This window comes from Triticum aestivum, chromosome 2B (assembly GCF_018294505.1).
Source record: "Triticum aestivum cultivar Chinese Spring chromosome 2B, IWGSC CS RefSeq v2.1, whole genome shotgun sequence".
In the NCBI taxonomy this organism is placed as follows: Eukaryota; Viridiplantae; Streptophyta; class Magnoliopsida; order Poales; family Poaceae; genus Triticum; species Triticum aestivum.
The window spans coordinates 61,901,697-61,915,444 of NC_057798.1; the positions used below are offsets into that span (position 1 = coordinate 61,901,697).

Sequence of the window (13,748 nt, forward strand, 5' to 3'; positions counted from 1 at the left end):
AGTACTACCTCTTGAACCGGAAAGTAGTGCAGCTCAGGAAAACGTTCCTGTGGTGCCTACACCGACTGGAGAGGAAATTAATGATGATGATCAAGGTACTTCTGATCAAGTTGCTACTGAACTTCGTAGGTCCACAAGGACACGTTCCACACCAGAGTGGTATGGCAACCCTGTCCTGGAAATCATGTTGTTAGACAACGGTGAACCTTCGAACTATGAAGAAGCGATGGCAGGCCCAGATTCCAACAAATGGCTAGAAGCCATGCAATCCGAGATAGAATCCATGTATGAAAACAAAGTATGGACTTTGACTGACTTGCCCGATGATCGGCGAGCGATAGAAAACAAATGGATCTTTAAGAAGAAGACGGACGCAGATGGTAATGTCACCATCTATAAAGCTCGACTTGTCGCTAAGGGTTATCGGCAAGTTCAAGGGATTGACTATGATGATGAGACTTTCTCTCCCGTAGCGAAGCTGAAGTCCGTCTGAATCATGTTAGCAATTGCCGCATACTATGATTATGAGATATGGCAGATGGACGTCAAAACGGCATTCCTTAACGGGCATCTTAAGGAAGAACTGTATATGATGCAGCCGGAGGGTTTTGTCGATCCTAAGAATGCTAACAAAGTATGCAAGCTCCAGCGATCCATTTATGGGCTGGTGCAAGCATCTCGGAGTTGGAACATTCGCTTTGATGAGATGATCAAAGCGTTTGGGTTTATGCAGACTTATGGAGAAGCATGTGTTTACAAGAAAGTGAGTGGGAGCTCTGTAGCATTTCTCATATTATATGTAGATGATATACTTTTGATGGGAAATGATATAGAATTCTTGGACAGCATTAAGGCCTAATTGAATAAGTGTTTTTCAATGAAGGACCTTGGAGAAGCTGCTTACGTATTAGGCATCAAAATCTATAGGGATAGATCGAGACGCCTCATAGGTCCACAAAGCACATACCTTGATAATATTTTGAAGAAGTTCAAAATGGATCAGTCCAAGAAAGGGTTCTTGCCTGTATTGCAAGGTGTGAGATTGAGCTCGGCTCAATGCCCGACCACGGCAAAAGATAAAGAAGAGATGAGTGTCATCCCCTATGCCTCAGCCATAGGATCTATTATGTATGCCATGTTGTGTACCAGACCTGATGTAAACCTTGCCGTAAGTTTGGTAGGAAGGTACCAAAGTAATCCCGGCAAGGAACACTGGACAGCGGTCAAGAGTATCCTGAAGTACCTGAAAAGGGCAAAGGACATGTTTCTCATTTATGGAGGTGACGAAGAGCTCGTCGTAAAGGGTTACGTCGACGCTAGCTTCGACACAGATCTGGCTGACTCTAAGTCACAAACTGGATACGTGTATATGTTGAATGGTGGAGTAGTAAGCTGGTGCAGCTGCAAGCAGAGCGTCGTGGCGGGATCTACATGTGAAGCGGAGTACATGGCAGCCTCGGAGGCAGCGCATGAAGCTATTTGGGTGAAGGAGTTCATCACCGACCTAGGAGTCATACCCAATGCGTCGGGGCCGATCAAACTCTTCTGTGACAACACTGGAGCTGTTGCCCTTGCCAAGGAGCCCAGGTTTCACAAGAAGACCAGGCACATCAAGCGTCGTTTCAACTCCATCCGTGAAAATGTTCAAGATGGAGACATAGATATTTGCAAAGTACATACGGATCTGAATGTCGTAGATCCGTTGACTAAACCTCTCTCGCGAGCAAAACATGATCAACACCAGAACTCTATGGGTGTTCGATTCATCACAATGTAACTAGATTATTGACTCTAGTGCAAGTGGAAGACTGTTGGAAATATGCCCTAGAGGCAATAATAAAAGGATTATTATTATATTTCCTTGTTCATGATAATTGTCTTTTATTCATGCTATAATTGTATTATCCGGAAATCGTAATACACGTGTGAATACATAGACCACAATACGTCCCTAGTAAGCCTCTAGTTGACTAGCTCGTTGGTCAACAGATAGTCATGGTTTCCTGACTATGGACATTAGATGTCATTGACAACGGGATCACATCATTAGGAGAATGATGTGATGGACAAGACCCAATCCCAAGCATAGCACAAGATCGTGTAGTTCGTTTTGCTAGAGCTTTTCCAATGTCAAGTATCTCTTCCTTAGACCATGAGATCGTGTAACTCCCGGATACAGTAGGAGTGCTTTGGGTTTACCAAACGTCACAACGTAACTGGGTGACTATAAAGGTGCACTACAGGTATCTCCGAAAGTGTCTGTTGAGTTGACACGGATCGAGACTGGGATTTGTCACTCCGTATAACGGAGAGGTATCACTGGGCCCACTCGATAGTGCATCATCATAATGAGCTCGAAGTGACCAAGTGTCTGGTCACGGGATCATGCATTATGGTACGAGTAAAGTGACTTGGCGGTAACGAGACTGAACGAGGTATTGGGATACCGACGATCGAGTCTCGGGCAAGTAACATACCGTCTGACAAAGGGAATAGTATACGGGGTTGCTTGAACCCTCGACATCGTGGTTCATCCGATGAGATCATCGAGGAGTATGTGGGAGCCAACATGGGTATCCAGATCCCGTTGTTGGTTATTGACCGGAGAGCCGTCTCGGTCATGTCTACATGTCTCCTGAACCCGTAGGGTCTACACACTTAAGGTTCGGTGACGCTAGGGTTGTATGAATATGAGTATGCAGCAAACCGAATGTTGTTCGGAGTCCCGGATGAGATCCCGGACGTCACGAGGAGTTCCGGAATGATTCGGAGGTAAAGAAAACTATATAGAAAGTGCTGTTTCGGCCATCGAAAAAGTTTCGGGGTCACCCGGTATTGTACCGGGACCACCGAAAGGGTCCCGGGGGTCCACCGGGTGGGGCCACCTATCCCGGAGGGCCCCGTGGGCTGAAGTGGGAGGGGAACCTGCCCCTAGTGGGCTGGTGCGCCCCCCCTTGGGCCCCCCCTGCGCCTAGGGTTGGAAACCCTAGGTGGGGGGGGGCGCACCACTTGCCTTGGGGGGGCACTCCACCCCCCTGGCCGCCGCCCCCTTGGGAGATTGGATCTCCCAGGGCCGGCACCCCCCCCGGGGGGGCCTATATAAAGGAGGGCAAGGGGGAGGGCAGCCGCACCCCAAGTCTTGGCGCCTCCCTCCCCCTGCTACACCTCGTCCTTCTCCCGCAGCAGCTTGGCGAAGCCCTGCCGGAGTTCTGCTGCATCCACCACCACGCCGTCGTGCTGCTGGATCATCATCAACCTCTCCTTCCCCCTTGCTGGATCAAGACGGAGGAGACGTCACGCTGACCGTACGTGTGTTGAACGCGGAGGTGCCGTCTGTTCGGCGCTAGGATCTCCGGTGATAGGATCACGACGAGAACGACTACTTCAACCCCGTTCTTTTGAACGCTTCCGCTCGCGATCTACAAAGTGGTATGTAGATGCATCTCCCCTTTCACTCGTTGCTTAGATGAACTCATAGATGGATCTTGGTGAAACCGTAGGAAAATTTTTATTTTCTGCAACGTTCCCCAACAGGCGCGCCTTTGGCTCGCTTCGGTGCTGGTAGTCGTCGCTAGGTGGTCTACGGATCTGGATGTAATTTTTATTTCTGGTGTTCGTTGTACTGCCATGATTGAAGATGAATAGATTGGAAGTTTTTCTGGAAAAAAAAAGGTTTAAGTCCAATTAGACGGACGTTTGCGGACTCACGGACGCGGTTCCCCTGCATGCCTTCTTTGGCAATGCGGTAGATTGTCATGATCTTGCTTGCCCCACCCACTTTTGTGCCCAATTTGTAACAGCGAATTACAAAAGTGAACACATCAGAACATAGTTCAGCAACTGCAAATTGAGGCTTACCCAGTTACCCTACACGTTCTACCCCGTGCCATGTGCAATTTACTCCAATTTTTAGTTACAAGGCTCCCCGAGGACCAACTGCCGATGAAATACAAAGCACGAGGGCTTGACTGATAAAAGTGCAGTCCCCCCTACCTCACCTCTTCCCTACACGCCAGGCCACGGGCTCAACAGAGAGAGAGAGAGAGGAGAAGCAGAGTTTCCTTGCCCAGCTTCCTGCCCGTGCTCACTCACTGCTCACCTCCCCCGTCTTGTCCAAAAGATCCCCGGCCCATCCCCATCCCCCCACCCCGCCCGCCGAGATGGGGGGGCTCCGCCGCGGCGGAGGCACGGACGGACTCCACTCCCGCCGCCGCCGCCACCACCACAGCCCCAGCCACAATGCCGCGCCCCATCTCGCCGCCGGTACGCCTCCTCCATTCCCTCTTCTCCCCCCTCTGCTCATTTTTTATCTCCGAATCCCAGGGCCCTCGGAGAGGGTTTCTTCCCTGGATTTGCTCATGAAGATTTCAGTTTTCTTTTCTTTCCTTTCCTTACCCGCTTTCGGAGCGGCAGCTTGGGGTTCTTGTGACCGGCCATGGACATTAGCCCCTGGCCTAAAAAGTTCTGCTTTTCCTCTTTCCGTTTTGCTCCTTACCCCCATCATCTCCCCGCTTCTCCTCGAAGCAATGCGTTCCCCATGAGTACACAGAGTTCTGGTTCCAGGGCCTTCATCCTCACCGGGGAGGGGACAGGAGAAAGAAAGAAAGAAAGATTTATGCCTGCCTTGCCTTGGATTCATACTTCTCTCGAGTTAGATTGTCCTGCCCACGACAACTTGCGCAAATTCATGGCGATGTGCTTTGGATTCTTTCCTGGTCGCCGCTCGCCAGTTAGTAAATTATTCCCAGTCCCGCCAGATCACGCGAAACAGGCCGCATTTTCAGGAACATGGCGCCATTCTCAAGGTCAGAAACTGTGCCAGGAAATGTACACTATCCCAGTGATGCGCCCACATGCTCACGGAGCACCATGAAGCTTCGTTGACAATAGGGATTCGGTATTCCAATCAGCACTAAAAAAATTAATATGTCGGCTTAAACAAACTTGGGTTGTTCAACATCTGACAGGTACATTTTACTGTAGTACTCACTAGCTGGGCTAAGCAGTATTGGGAGTAGTAAATCTGTACTAAAAGTAAAGCTTTGTCTGGCCATTGTGTCGGATCCAAGTTAACAGTACTACTACTCGTATGTACTCCCTCCGTTCCAAAATAGATGACTCAACTTTGTACTAAATTTAGTACAAAGTTGAGTCATCTATTTTGGAACGGAGGGAGTAGTATCTACGCACTATCCGTTGGATGGTTGGTCGTACATAGCTTAGCTTGTAGGAGTATTTATGTGTATCTTGCATCGTTGCTGATTCCGGATCTATCACTGTCCTGCGCCCACCATCAGAGACATCTGCCATTCTACTGATTCCGGATTCATCAGCTCTGAAAGTTTACCGGAACAGAGTGGTTTCAGAGACATCTGCCATTCTCACCACAATCCTAGCGTAGCAACTAATTAAACATATTGGTAATGACATATCGGTTCTCCCTTTCATTCTGTGTTACGTACCTCTGATCGTGATGTGCGTTGTTACTTTTGCCACCCTGAACTGCCTCTGTGGAGTTTATTCATCGGTGTCTTTATCTTTGGTTCAGGAGTTGGATCCTCGAGCAAACAAGGTGGTGAACTTGGGATGCATTCCAATTCCTTGGTGAGTGGTGTGGTTTTATCTTTAAACCTTTAGTTTTTACCATGATGTAGGTAAATCAAAAATAAATAAATAAGCTAAGCCTATGAAACCATATAGCAAGTTAGCAGTTGACTTAACTGAGGCAACCTCTTGCACAGCTTAAAGTAAAAGCGGAATCGGTTAGTACTTTGTCTGTAGTAATTAGTTTGAGCATGTAAAAAAGGGCTAAGCATGTAAATGCTTTATTGTTTTCAAGCTTTTGTCTGCACGGCATTTTATTAGACAACCAATTTCTTGTAATGTGCAGATTTTAGCCAAGTGCTTCACGGTTTGATTCTCTGTTCTCTTTTGCTTCTAAAGCTATATCTTCATTTATTACCATGCAGTTCAGTGTGTGATATCATTTCAAGAGCAAACTAACAATTTCCGATCTAATGTTTTTTTTTTCTTTTCTCAGTTTGATGGGAGCAGGCTTTGTACACCCAAAAGAGCTGGTCGCACCCCGATGAAAATGCTAATAGATGACGATGTCTACAGAGATGTCACTGCTAGGCACACATCGCCTGGTGTTGTGGGCAGGCTAATGGGCCTTGACATAATGCCTTCACTTGGAGTGCACAGCCAAGATACATGTAACGGGGACCGTTCACAGGGCAGGTCGCCAGGGAGTTGCAGTGATAAATCAGGGAATTATAGTGACAGGCATGCCTTCTCGGGAGATGTTCCACATAGGGCAAGCACTGATGAGATTCCAGAATTCAAAGATGTTTTCGAGGTAATGGAGACCACCAAAACGAAGAACCGAAACCGTAACACGTGTTCTGGACATGACAGGGTCAACAATGCTGACCTTAATTTTGTAAGGCAGAAGTTTATGGATGCAAAACGCCTTTCCACTGATGAATCTTTTCAGAGATCGAAAGAGTTCAATAGTGCGCTAGAGGCATTGGTATCAAACAAAGATGCTCTCATGGAAATTCTTCAAGAATCCAACAATGTTGCCGCGAGTGATCTGTCCGGCCTTGGTTGTCCTCCATCCTCTGGTGTAAACCGGATCACGCTGTTGAAACCATCCAGAAGAAGTAAGTTTATTGATGCAGATATTGTGTATCCACCAGAAGATGACACTGAACGGTGTTTTCACTCACCAAAAGAAGCAAAGCATTCTCCAAGGAAGCCTCATAGTAACTTTTCCAGTGAACCTCCCAGAGAAGAAACCGGTTCTTTCAGACAAAAGTTGTCTAGGTCAAGCTACAGGGAGAGCATTGATAAGCGTGTTTCTCCCACTCGGATTGTTGTCTTGAAACCATGCCTTGATAAAAATCTGAACATGGAAGGAGCATTTCCAATAACCAATGACATGTTCTGCTCCAGTTACAGAAGGACTGAAGCATGCCTGGATGATGGCATTCAAAGGCAGCATGCAGAAGAATCCATGCCTCAGATCTCCACAGCATATCCCGATGCACGGCGCCAGAGAGCAAAGGAGTCCAGAGAAATTGCTCGAGAGGTTTCAACACAGATGAAGACAGTTGCTGCTGTCAGGGGAGGTGCAAATGGAAAGCAGAAACTCAGTCCAGATATTGGGACGTCCAACCAGGATGAGCAGGTGTCTTTGTTGACATCCATGGCTAAGCTAAAAAGTTCGGCAGCATTGCAAAGATCTTCTGGTGTGCATGATGCTCCGGATGGTTCTTGCGCAGGGACTTCACCGACACATTCAGCTAAGAGATCCATCAGGAAGGAAGCAAGGAGACGCCTAGCTGACAGATGGAGGACGACCCAGCAACATCAACATCCATCACAAGATGGTAATGCTACATTCAGCACACTCGGGGACATGCTTGCTCTCTCTGACAAAGAGACCTCAAAGTTTACTTCAGGGGCAGCAGCTAGCCGGCAATGGCCAGAGGGCGAGTCACATAGGGATGTGATGCCAGGATCATGTGGTTATCCTCTTGGTATCAGCAGCAATGATGGCTGGAAAGATGATAACATATGTGGCTTAACAAGGTTGGAGTCTGTTTCTACATCATCCATCAACCGAGGGAGTCCGAAATCGAGCAGCAGAAAAGCAAGTTGCACACATGGTGAATATTCTGTGGCAGAGAACATCATCGGATCAGGGCCATATAGTTCTGAAGATCTGCATCAGGACAGACCAAGGAGATCGTCAGTCAGAAGTTCGACATATCGCTCTGATGAAAGCGATGTGCAGTCTCTGGACGAAGTGCAAAGTGTGGTGACCGAACGCGAGATCCATGTGAATTTTGAAGAACCAACTTACACCGGTGCAGTGCCAGAGCTATCTGAAACTGGAGGAAGACTTGTGCATGTTGGAAATTCTGACCATTTGGATAGCAGCCATGCAGTTCCAAAATGGCAGGGTGAGGCCCAGTCTTCTGCACAGAACATGATGCTGGACCAAGAGCACGCATTCGCAGCAGATGACCATTTTATTGTCCCTAGTCCTAGATATTCAGCATCTCAGGTATGTTCATTTTATGCGGGTCAAGTTTCTTGGAAGTATGGCTAAGCATTCTTTGCATATACCATATGGGTTTATGATTTCCCACCCCTCTGTTCAGTAAACTGAAGGTTTTTGGTTGGTCTATGAATTACTAACTAATCTATAGTTCTGCTGCACTCAGATTGAGGGGAATGGGCACGATCGATGTGATGATAATGAAGCTCCGTCCGATCATCTGACAGAACTAGTATCCGTCGTGAGCTCCAACGAAGACGAACAACCGAGTCCGGTGTCCGTCCTCGGATCGTCCGTGGATGCCGAGGACTGTTGTTCAGGAGGTTTTGAGAAAATAAGTGCAGACCTTCAAGGCAAGTGCAGAAACACGCACACTGCCAAACCACTTTCCTGTCACGCTGTCCATATCACTCACTTGACTTACTTTTGTCTGCTGCAGGGCTCAGGATGCAACTTCGGCTGCTCAAGATGGAGGCGACGGGCGACGGGGACGACGAAACCGACCTCGCTCTGTTCACTGACGATGACGAGGCCGCCGCGAACTGCGAGCCGGCCAATGAAAGCGCGCCGACAACGTCCCGGACTTTCCGGGATGAAGACGAGAGGGACTTCTCTTATGTGGCTGACATGCTCACATTTCTAGGAAGTATTCAGAGCTCTGAGCATGATCTTCTGCTCGACGCGCGCTATCTGTCGGGATCTCGCGGGCGTGGCGACGTGTACGATGATCTCGAAAGGAAGTACGGCGAACTCGTCTTGTGGCCGCGGCCTGAGAGGCGGCTCCTCTTTGATCTGGCAAATGATGTCCTTGTAGATACCATCACCTATTTGACACAATGTGGCAGTCAGCAGGGGTTGGCGAAGAAGTGTCAGCTGGGCATGGAATGGGACAAGGAGCAGATCACGGAGGAGGTTTGGGAGAGGGTGCGCCGGCAACGGCGGGAGACAGAGTGCTTCCAGGAGGAGAAGCTGATGGGCGTGGGGTGGCTGGACTGCGAGGATGTCACTGATGAGATAGTGGAGGACATTGGGAGCATGCTGGGTGAGGATCTCCTGGAGGAAGCCATAGCTGATCTGTACCTGCTGGACCTTTTTGGTTAAGGGAGGAGCTTTCATGCTACATTTTTGCGATAAATAATAAAAGCGCCCTTTATCGAGAAAGGAAGGAAGTTCATTTTGGCGGTTTCGCACACGGGCAATGGCGAGATTTGTGGAAGTAGTGCTAGTGTTTTGGGTCTTGCTCGGTTTAAGAAAGAAAATTGTTAGTGGAAAGCAAAACTCTGTAGCTTGTTTATGCCAGCCCAGGTAGACAGTGGTGGCTGATGCAGATGTAATATTCCAGTTCCATGTATCTAGTAATATATTCTATATATAGCGACGATATTCGACGGTGATGAATGTAATTATCCATATATATGGCAGCAGCCATTTCTTTTCCTTCTGGGTAATGTGCATTTTCGAGTATGGGTTCAGTAATCAGCTGGTGATATGTTGGTGTCATAAGCAAGGTTATGTTGGTGAGACGTTGTTGTCGTCAGTTTTCTCATTTCTGCGGGTATATCAAGCGAGGAGGGACAGTCAGTACATCAGGTGACCGCATAGCGCAGTGGATTAGCGCGTCTGACTTCGGATCAGAAGGTCGTGGGTTCGACTCCCACTGTGGTCGCAAACTGTTTTTTCTTTTTCCATTTTCACCAATTTAATTTGCATTAGAATCACCATATGCTTCCTCTATCGATTGCAGTTTATTTAATATGTTAACTACCAAACATGCCCGTGTGTTGCACCGGGAGAGATGATTGGCGTGTATACCAAAAAATATCCATCGACATGACAATGAAAACATCCGGATGGTGCCACTCGGTGACAACAGGGAGGTGTCCACCAAAACGTCCATTAGCATATCACAGAAACATTGGGACGATGCCACCTGACAGCTGCAGAGAGGCGCACACTGGTCTAGCAAAAATGTATATTGGTGGCGCATTAAGAATCATATTACACATATGATACTTTTGGTATGACTTTTGTAAGAGAAGTCTGATCAGACCAAATATGAATAAGTCAAACTGCAGCGAAATCTCCCATTCTGCTAATTTTATATCAAAAGGTGGCTACTTAATCCTCTACAAAACTACTCGGCGCACGACACTCCCTTCCCTATTCTCACACGACACATGATCCAGCTGTTGTGCTGCACTTGGTCTTATCCATGCATGGTTCGATCGATATCATCGTCCAAAAAACGTGCGCCGAGGGTTGCTCATCTATTAGCACCCACCCCACTTAAACGTGCAGCCACCCAACAATATTTGTTTGTGGAGTTAATTCCCCCCTTTCCACCCACGGTAGCTTGTTGATTTTCAGGCAATTCATGGACCTATATAAATTGTTGAAATTTCGTATAATGAGGCGAGGTGGTACTATTTAATTAGATAACAAGCCAAATTCCTTGCATTTAATTTCAGGCTGCTCTCAATAGACCAAAAAAGTGTCGTACAGGCCCAGTTTGTTAGCTTTCCTCAGCCCGTGCATTTAATTTTAGGCTGCTCTCAATAAACCAAAAAATTGTTGTGCAGGCCCAGCTTGTGAGCGCGTCCCAGGATAAAGCTGAGAGATCGATCGATCTAAAACACGCACCGAGTCGGTTCAGGAAAAAGAAAACAACACGGGGAGAGATCGGTCAACGTAGGAATGCACGGGAATCAGGTGACGGATGAAATCAAACCAAGAATACCTATTCCCTTTAATAGTAGGTATAGACGGATGAAACCAAACCAAGAATACCTATTCTCTTTAATAGTAGGTATAGATTTGCGTTAAAAAACACCATTTGCTTCATATACTGCAAATTTGCACTGGAATCACCTTCTTTCCATTTAAGCTTCCTGTAATGTAAGCTTTTTTTTTTGTAAGGTATTTTAATATAAGTTTTGATCAATTGCAGTTTTTCTTAAATATGTTAATTTGCGTTAAGAAAAACCATTTGCTTCCTCTACCATAAATTGTGTCTTCTAACGGATAACCTTTAATTATTTTACCTCTTTGTTTTTGATTTGCACTAGAAATGGCCACTCGCTCCCTCTCACCAAATGTGAATTCTCTCTTCTGCAGAGTAACTTTTTCGTGCTCTGATTTTTTTACTATTGTGGCAATACTAATTTGCATTAGGAATAACCACTTGAAGGGGAGCCTTGGCGCAGTGGTAAAGCTGCTGCCTTGTGACCATGAGGTCATGGGTTCAAGTCCTGGAAACAGCCTCTTACAGAAATGTAGGGAAAGGCTGCGTACTATAGACCCAAAGTGGTCGGACCCTTCCCTGGACCCTGCGCAAGCGGGAGCTACATGCACCAGGTTGCCTTTTTTTTAATAACCACTTGCTTCCCCATCCACCTGTAAATCCTCTCTTCTAAAGAATAACAGTTTCATCCTCTAATCACTCAAGATCAACTGTATCACACGCTAAGAGTTTATTACAATTCTAGCATAGGACTACTGAATAGAAGCTCATTTTTTTTTTACTTTGATGACCCAATGGCCGATCAGGTTTGCAGTTGTTGGCCGGACCTGAACCTGAACTTCCATGAGTCACAGCGCTAGCAGTCCGGGGGCCTGGGCACAGGCTGCCACCCAGCGCAGAGCTGAATGACCTCCTTGAGCGCCGGCGACGCCGCCTCCATCGTCCACCTGTCGTAGTACTCCTCCGGCCTGAAGACGCACTCGGCGCCCGGGCCGTCGACCAGGCACGGCAGCGCACCGTGCAGGAACGCGTCGCCCTCCGACCTGATCCACCCGGCCGCCGTCTCTTCTCTGTCGGCAGCCTGCAGCAGCATTCATCAGTATCTGTAACCAGGATGTATGCAAATGCTCAGCCTCATAGCATCATCTTGTCTGAAGATGCAGAGTACCTTCTCCGGCATGTACTTGAAGACCGTCTTCTTGTGCCCACCTTCGTATATGTTACACTGGGACACAATCTGCAAATGGAGGCATCATTTCATTAGAAATTGATCATCTCCGAGTGAGTGTTGCCGGTTGCAAGCATTTGGAACAGCAGATGCCGGATGAAATGGGCCACCTGAGCTTCGACGCCGGCGCAGACGGCGTATATGCCCCAGTCCCTGGTGTAGTTGTTGTATAGGTGGACCTTGCCGAAGCGCAGGCGCGGGTGCCTCTGCCGCGTGCCGTCGAAGAAGCAGTGGTGGATGGTCACCCTGATGCACCTGTCGTCGACGTGCGTCGGGTCCGCGCCGATGAGCATCGTCTTGTCATGCCTTGCAAAGTGGCATCTGTGCAAAACAATTGACACACAGGCATATAGTTATCAGCACAATTGTCAAATGAAATGAGTCAAGAACTGAAGATTGCGTGATGTTGCACACAGAAATTTAGTTGGATTGCGTCATGTTGTACACAGAAATTTACTCTAGTTGGTGTGAGGAGGAGCAGTAGAAAAGAGGGAAGGACCTGGAGACGGTGATGTCGGTGCTCTGGCGCGTGATGTCGATGAGGCCGTCGTCGTAGTCGGCGAGGGAGCAGCGGTCGATCCAGATGTTGGTGGAGCCGGGCTTGATCTGGATGCCGTCGACGTCGTGGCCCCGGCCGGCCTCGAACTGGAGGTTGCAGACGATGACGTGGTGGCAGTCCTTGAGCTGGAGGCCCTTGCCGGTGAGCCTGACTCGCTGCCCCCGCCCGTCGATGGTCTTGTGGGAGGAGACCCGGAGGTAGGTGTGGAGGTGGATGTCGCCGGACACCTCGAAGACGATCCACAGCGGCTCCTTGGCCCGGCACGCCTCCCGCAGCGTCCCGTGCCCGTCGTCTGCGCGCCGATCGATCAATCGGTCAGTTCCTGACAGGGTTCCGGAGCAAGATTGAAGGCGGGTAAAAAGGGGGACCTTGGAGGGAGGTGACGTGGTAGAGGGCGCCGTGGAGGCCCCCGATGGCGCGGCGGCCGAAGCCCTCGGCGGCGGCGGCGAGCGCGCGGAGGGTGCGGTCCGCGTCGGCGTAGGGCGTCCGCGGCTGCGGGGGGCGGCGGGCCGCCGTCGTCACCGTCCCAGGCCCCGTCTCGGCGTCCATGCCGGGGCAGGGGAGGTAGGCTGCGGCGGCGGCGGCGGGAGTCGGAGGAGGACGCGGGGGACGGGGGTCGGAGGAGGGGAAGGAGATCCAGCAGCAGCAGAGGCGGGAGAAACAGGAGGCACGGGCGCCCATGAAATTCGGCCGTGTCGGTGGAATTCCGCCAAATGTGGTGAGGAATCCACACACTCACTCGCTCAGCACTCAAACGTCTCGACCCAAAGTCTTCTTTTCCTCTCTTCTAATAAAAGAAGAAAAGTCTTGTTTATCCCTTATGAAACACGGACGCAGGCACACCTTTAAAGCCCACACACACTCCACACCCTATGGGCGTGTTTGGTTGCCTGCATGAGACCCAACCAGGTCCGCGCGGAAAGAAAACGGGCTGTTTGATTGGCTGCATATACTGTTGGGCCTGCATGGTACGATGTTTAAAGCATTCCTAGGCCTGGCTCCCTGAGAACGCTCGAATCGGCAGTTTCTTCACAGCCAGGCCCGAGCGGTGCACGTGGGCGGCGGCGGCTGCACGCGCATGGCCACGCTCAAGAAGCTGCGTTGCTTCCCGAAGCGCCGGCAGTTATTAGCCTCATCGCCCCTCACCGCCCCC

General features: G+C 49.1%; 2 protein-coding genes and 1 non-coding gene across 4 annotated transcripts; 2 read left to right on the forward strand and 1 right to left on the reverse strand.

Annotated features, from left to right (window-relative positions):
• Positions 1-4,035: 4,035 nt before the first annotated feature.
• LOC123043486 (uncharacterized) lies at positions 4,036-9,466 on the forward strand. Of its 2 annotated transcripts, none has more exons than XM_044465948.1 (5): positions 4,036-4,263; positions 5,549-5,604; positions 6,041-8,074; positions 8,220-8,421; positions 8,508-9,466. In XM_044465948.1, the coding sequence occupies exons 1-5, from the start codon at positions 4,161-4,163 to the stop codon at positions 9,167-9,169; spliced, it is 3,057 nt and encodes a 1,018-aa protein (XP_044321883.1). In that variant the 5' UTR covers positions 4,036-4,160; the 3' UTR covers positions 9,170-9,466. The 2 variants fall into 2 exon arrangements, with proteins under 2 accessions (XP_044321883.1, XP_044321884.1); XM_044465949.1 differs by having other exon boundaries at positions 8,235-8,421.
• Positions 9,467-9,660: 194 nt separating this feature from the next.
• Positions 9,661-9,734, forward strand: TRNAR-UCG (transfer RNA arginine (anticodon UCG)). Its single transcript has one exon. It is a non-coding gene; the product is annotated as a tRNA-Arg (tRNA).
• A 1,578-nt stretch (positions 9,735-11,312) lies between these two features.
• Positions 11,313-13,398, reverse strand: LOC123043487 (probable pectate lyase 4). Its single transcript, XM_044465950.1, has 5 exons — positions 12,964-13,398; positions 12,536-12,887; positions 12,147-12,357; positions 11,977-12,045; positions 11,313-11,889 (listed from the first exon to the last, which is right to left on the reverse strand). The coding sequence occupies exons 1-5, from the start codon at positions 13,274-13,276 to the stop codon at positions 11,665-11,667; spliced, it is 1,170 nt and encodes a 389-aa protein (XP_044321885.1). The 5' UTR covers positions 13,277-13,398; the 3' UTR covers positions 11,313-11,664.
• Positions 13,399-13,748: the final 350 nt, after the last annotated feature.

Bases quoted from the DNA above. Each gene is read 5' to 3' on its own strand.
- LOC123043486 (XM_044465948.1), top strand. From the start codon at position 4,161: ATGGGGGGGCTCCGCCGCGGCGGAGGCACGGACGGACTCCACTCCCGC. The intron at 4,264-5,548 runs GTACGCCTCCTC...TCTTTGGTTCAG, and splicing joins CGCGCCCCATCTCGCCGCCG to GAGTTGGATCCTCGAGCAAA. The intron at 5,605-6,040 runs GTGAGTGGTGTG...TTCTTTTCTCAG, and splicing joins GGATGCATTCCAATTCCTTG to TTTGATGGGAGCAGGCTTTG.
- LOC123043487 (XM_044465950.1), bottom strand. From the start codon at position 13,276: ATGGGCGCCCGTGCCTCCTGTTTCTCCCGCCTCTGCTGCTGCTGGATC. The intron at 12,888-12,963 runs GTCCCCCTTTTT...ATCGGCGCGCAG, and splicing joins CCACGTCACCTCCCTCCAAG to ACGACGGGCACGGGACGCTG. The intron at 12,046-12,146 runs GTGGCCCATTTC...CTCCATTTGCAG, and splicing joins GCGCCGGCGTCGAAGCTCAG to ATTGTGTCCCAGTGTAACAT.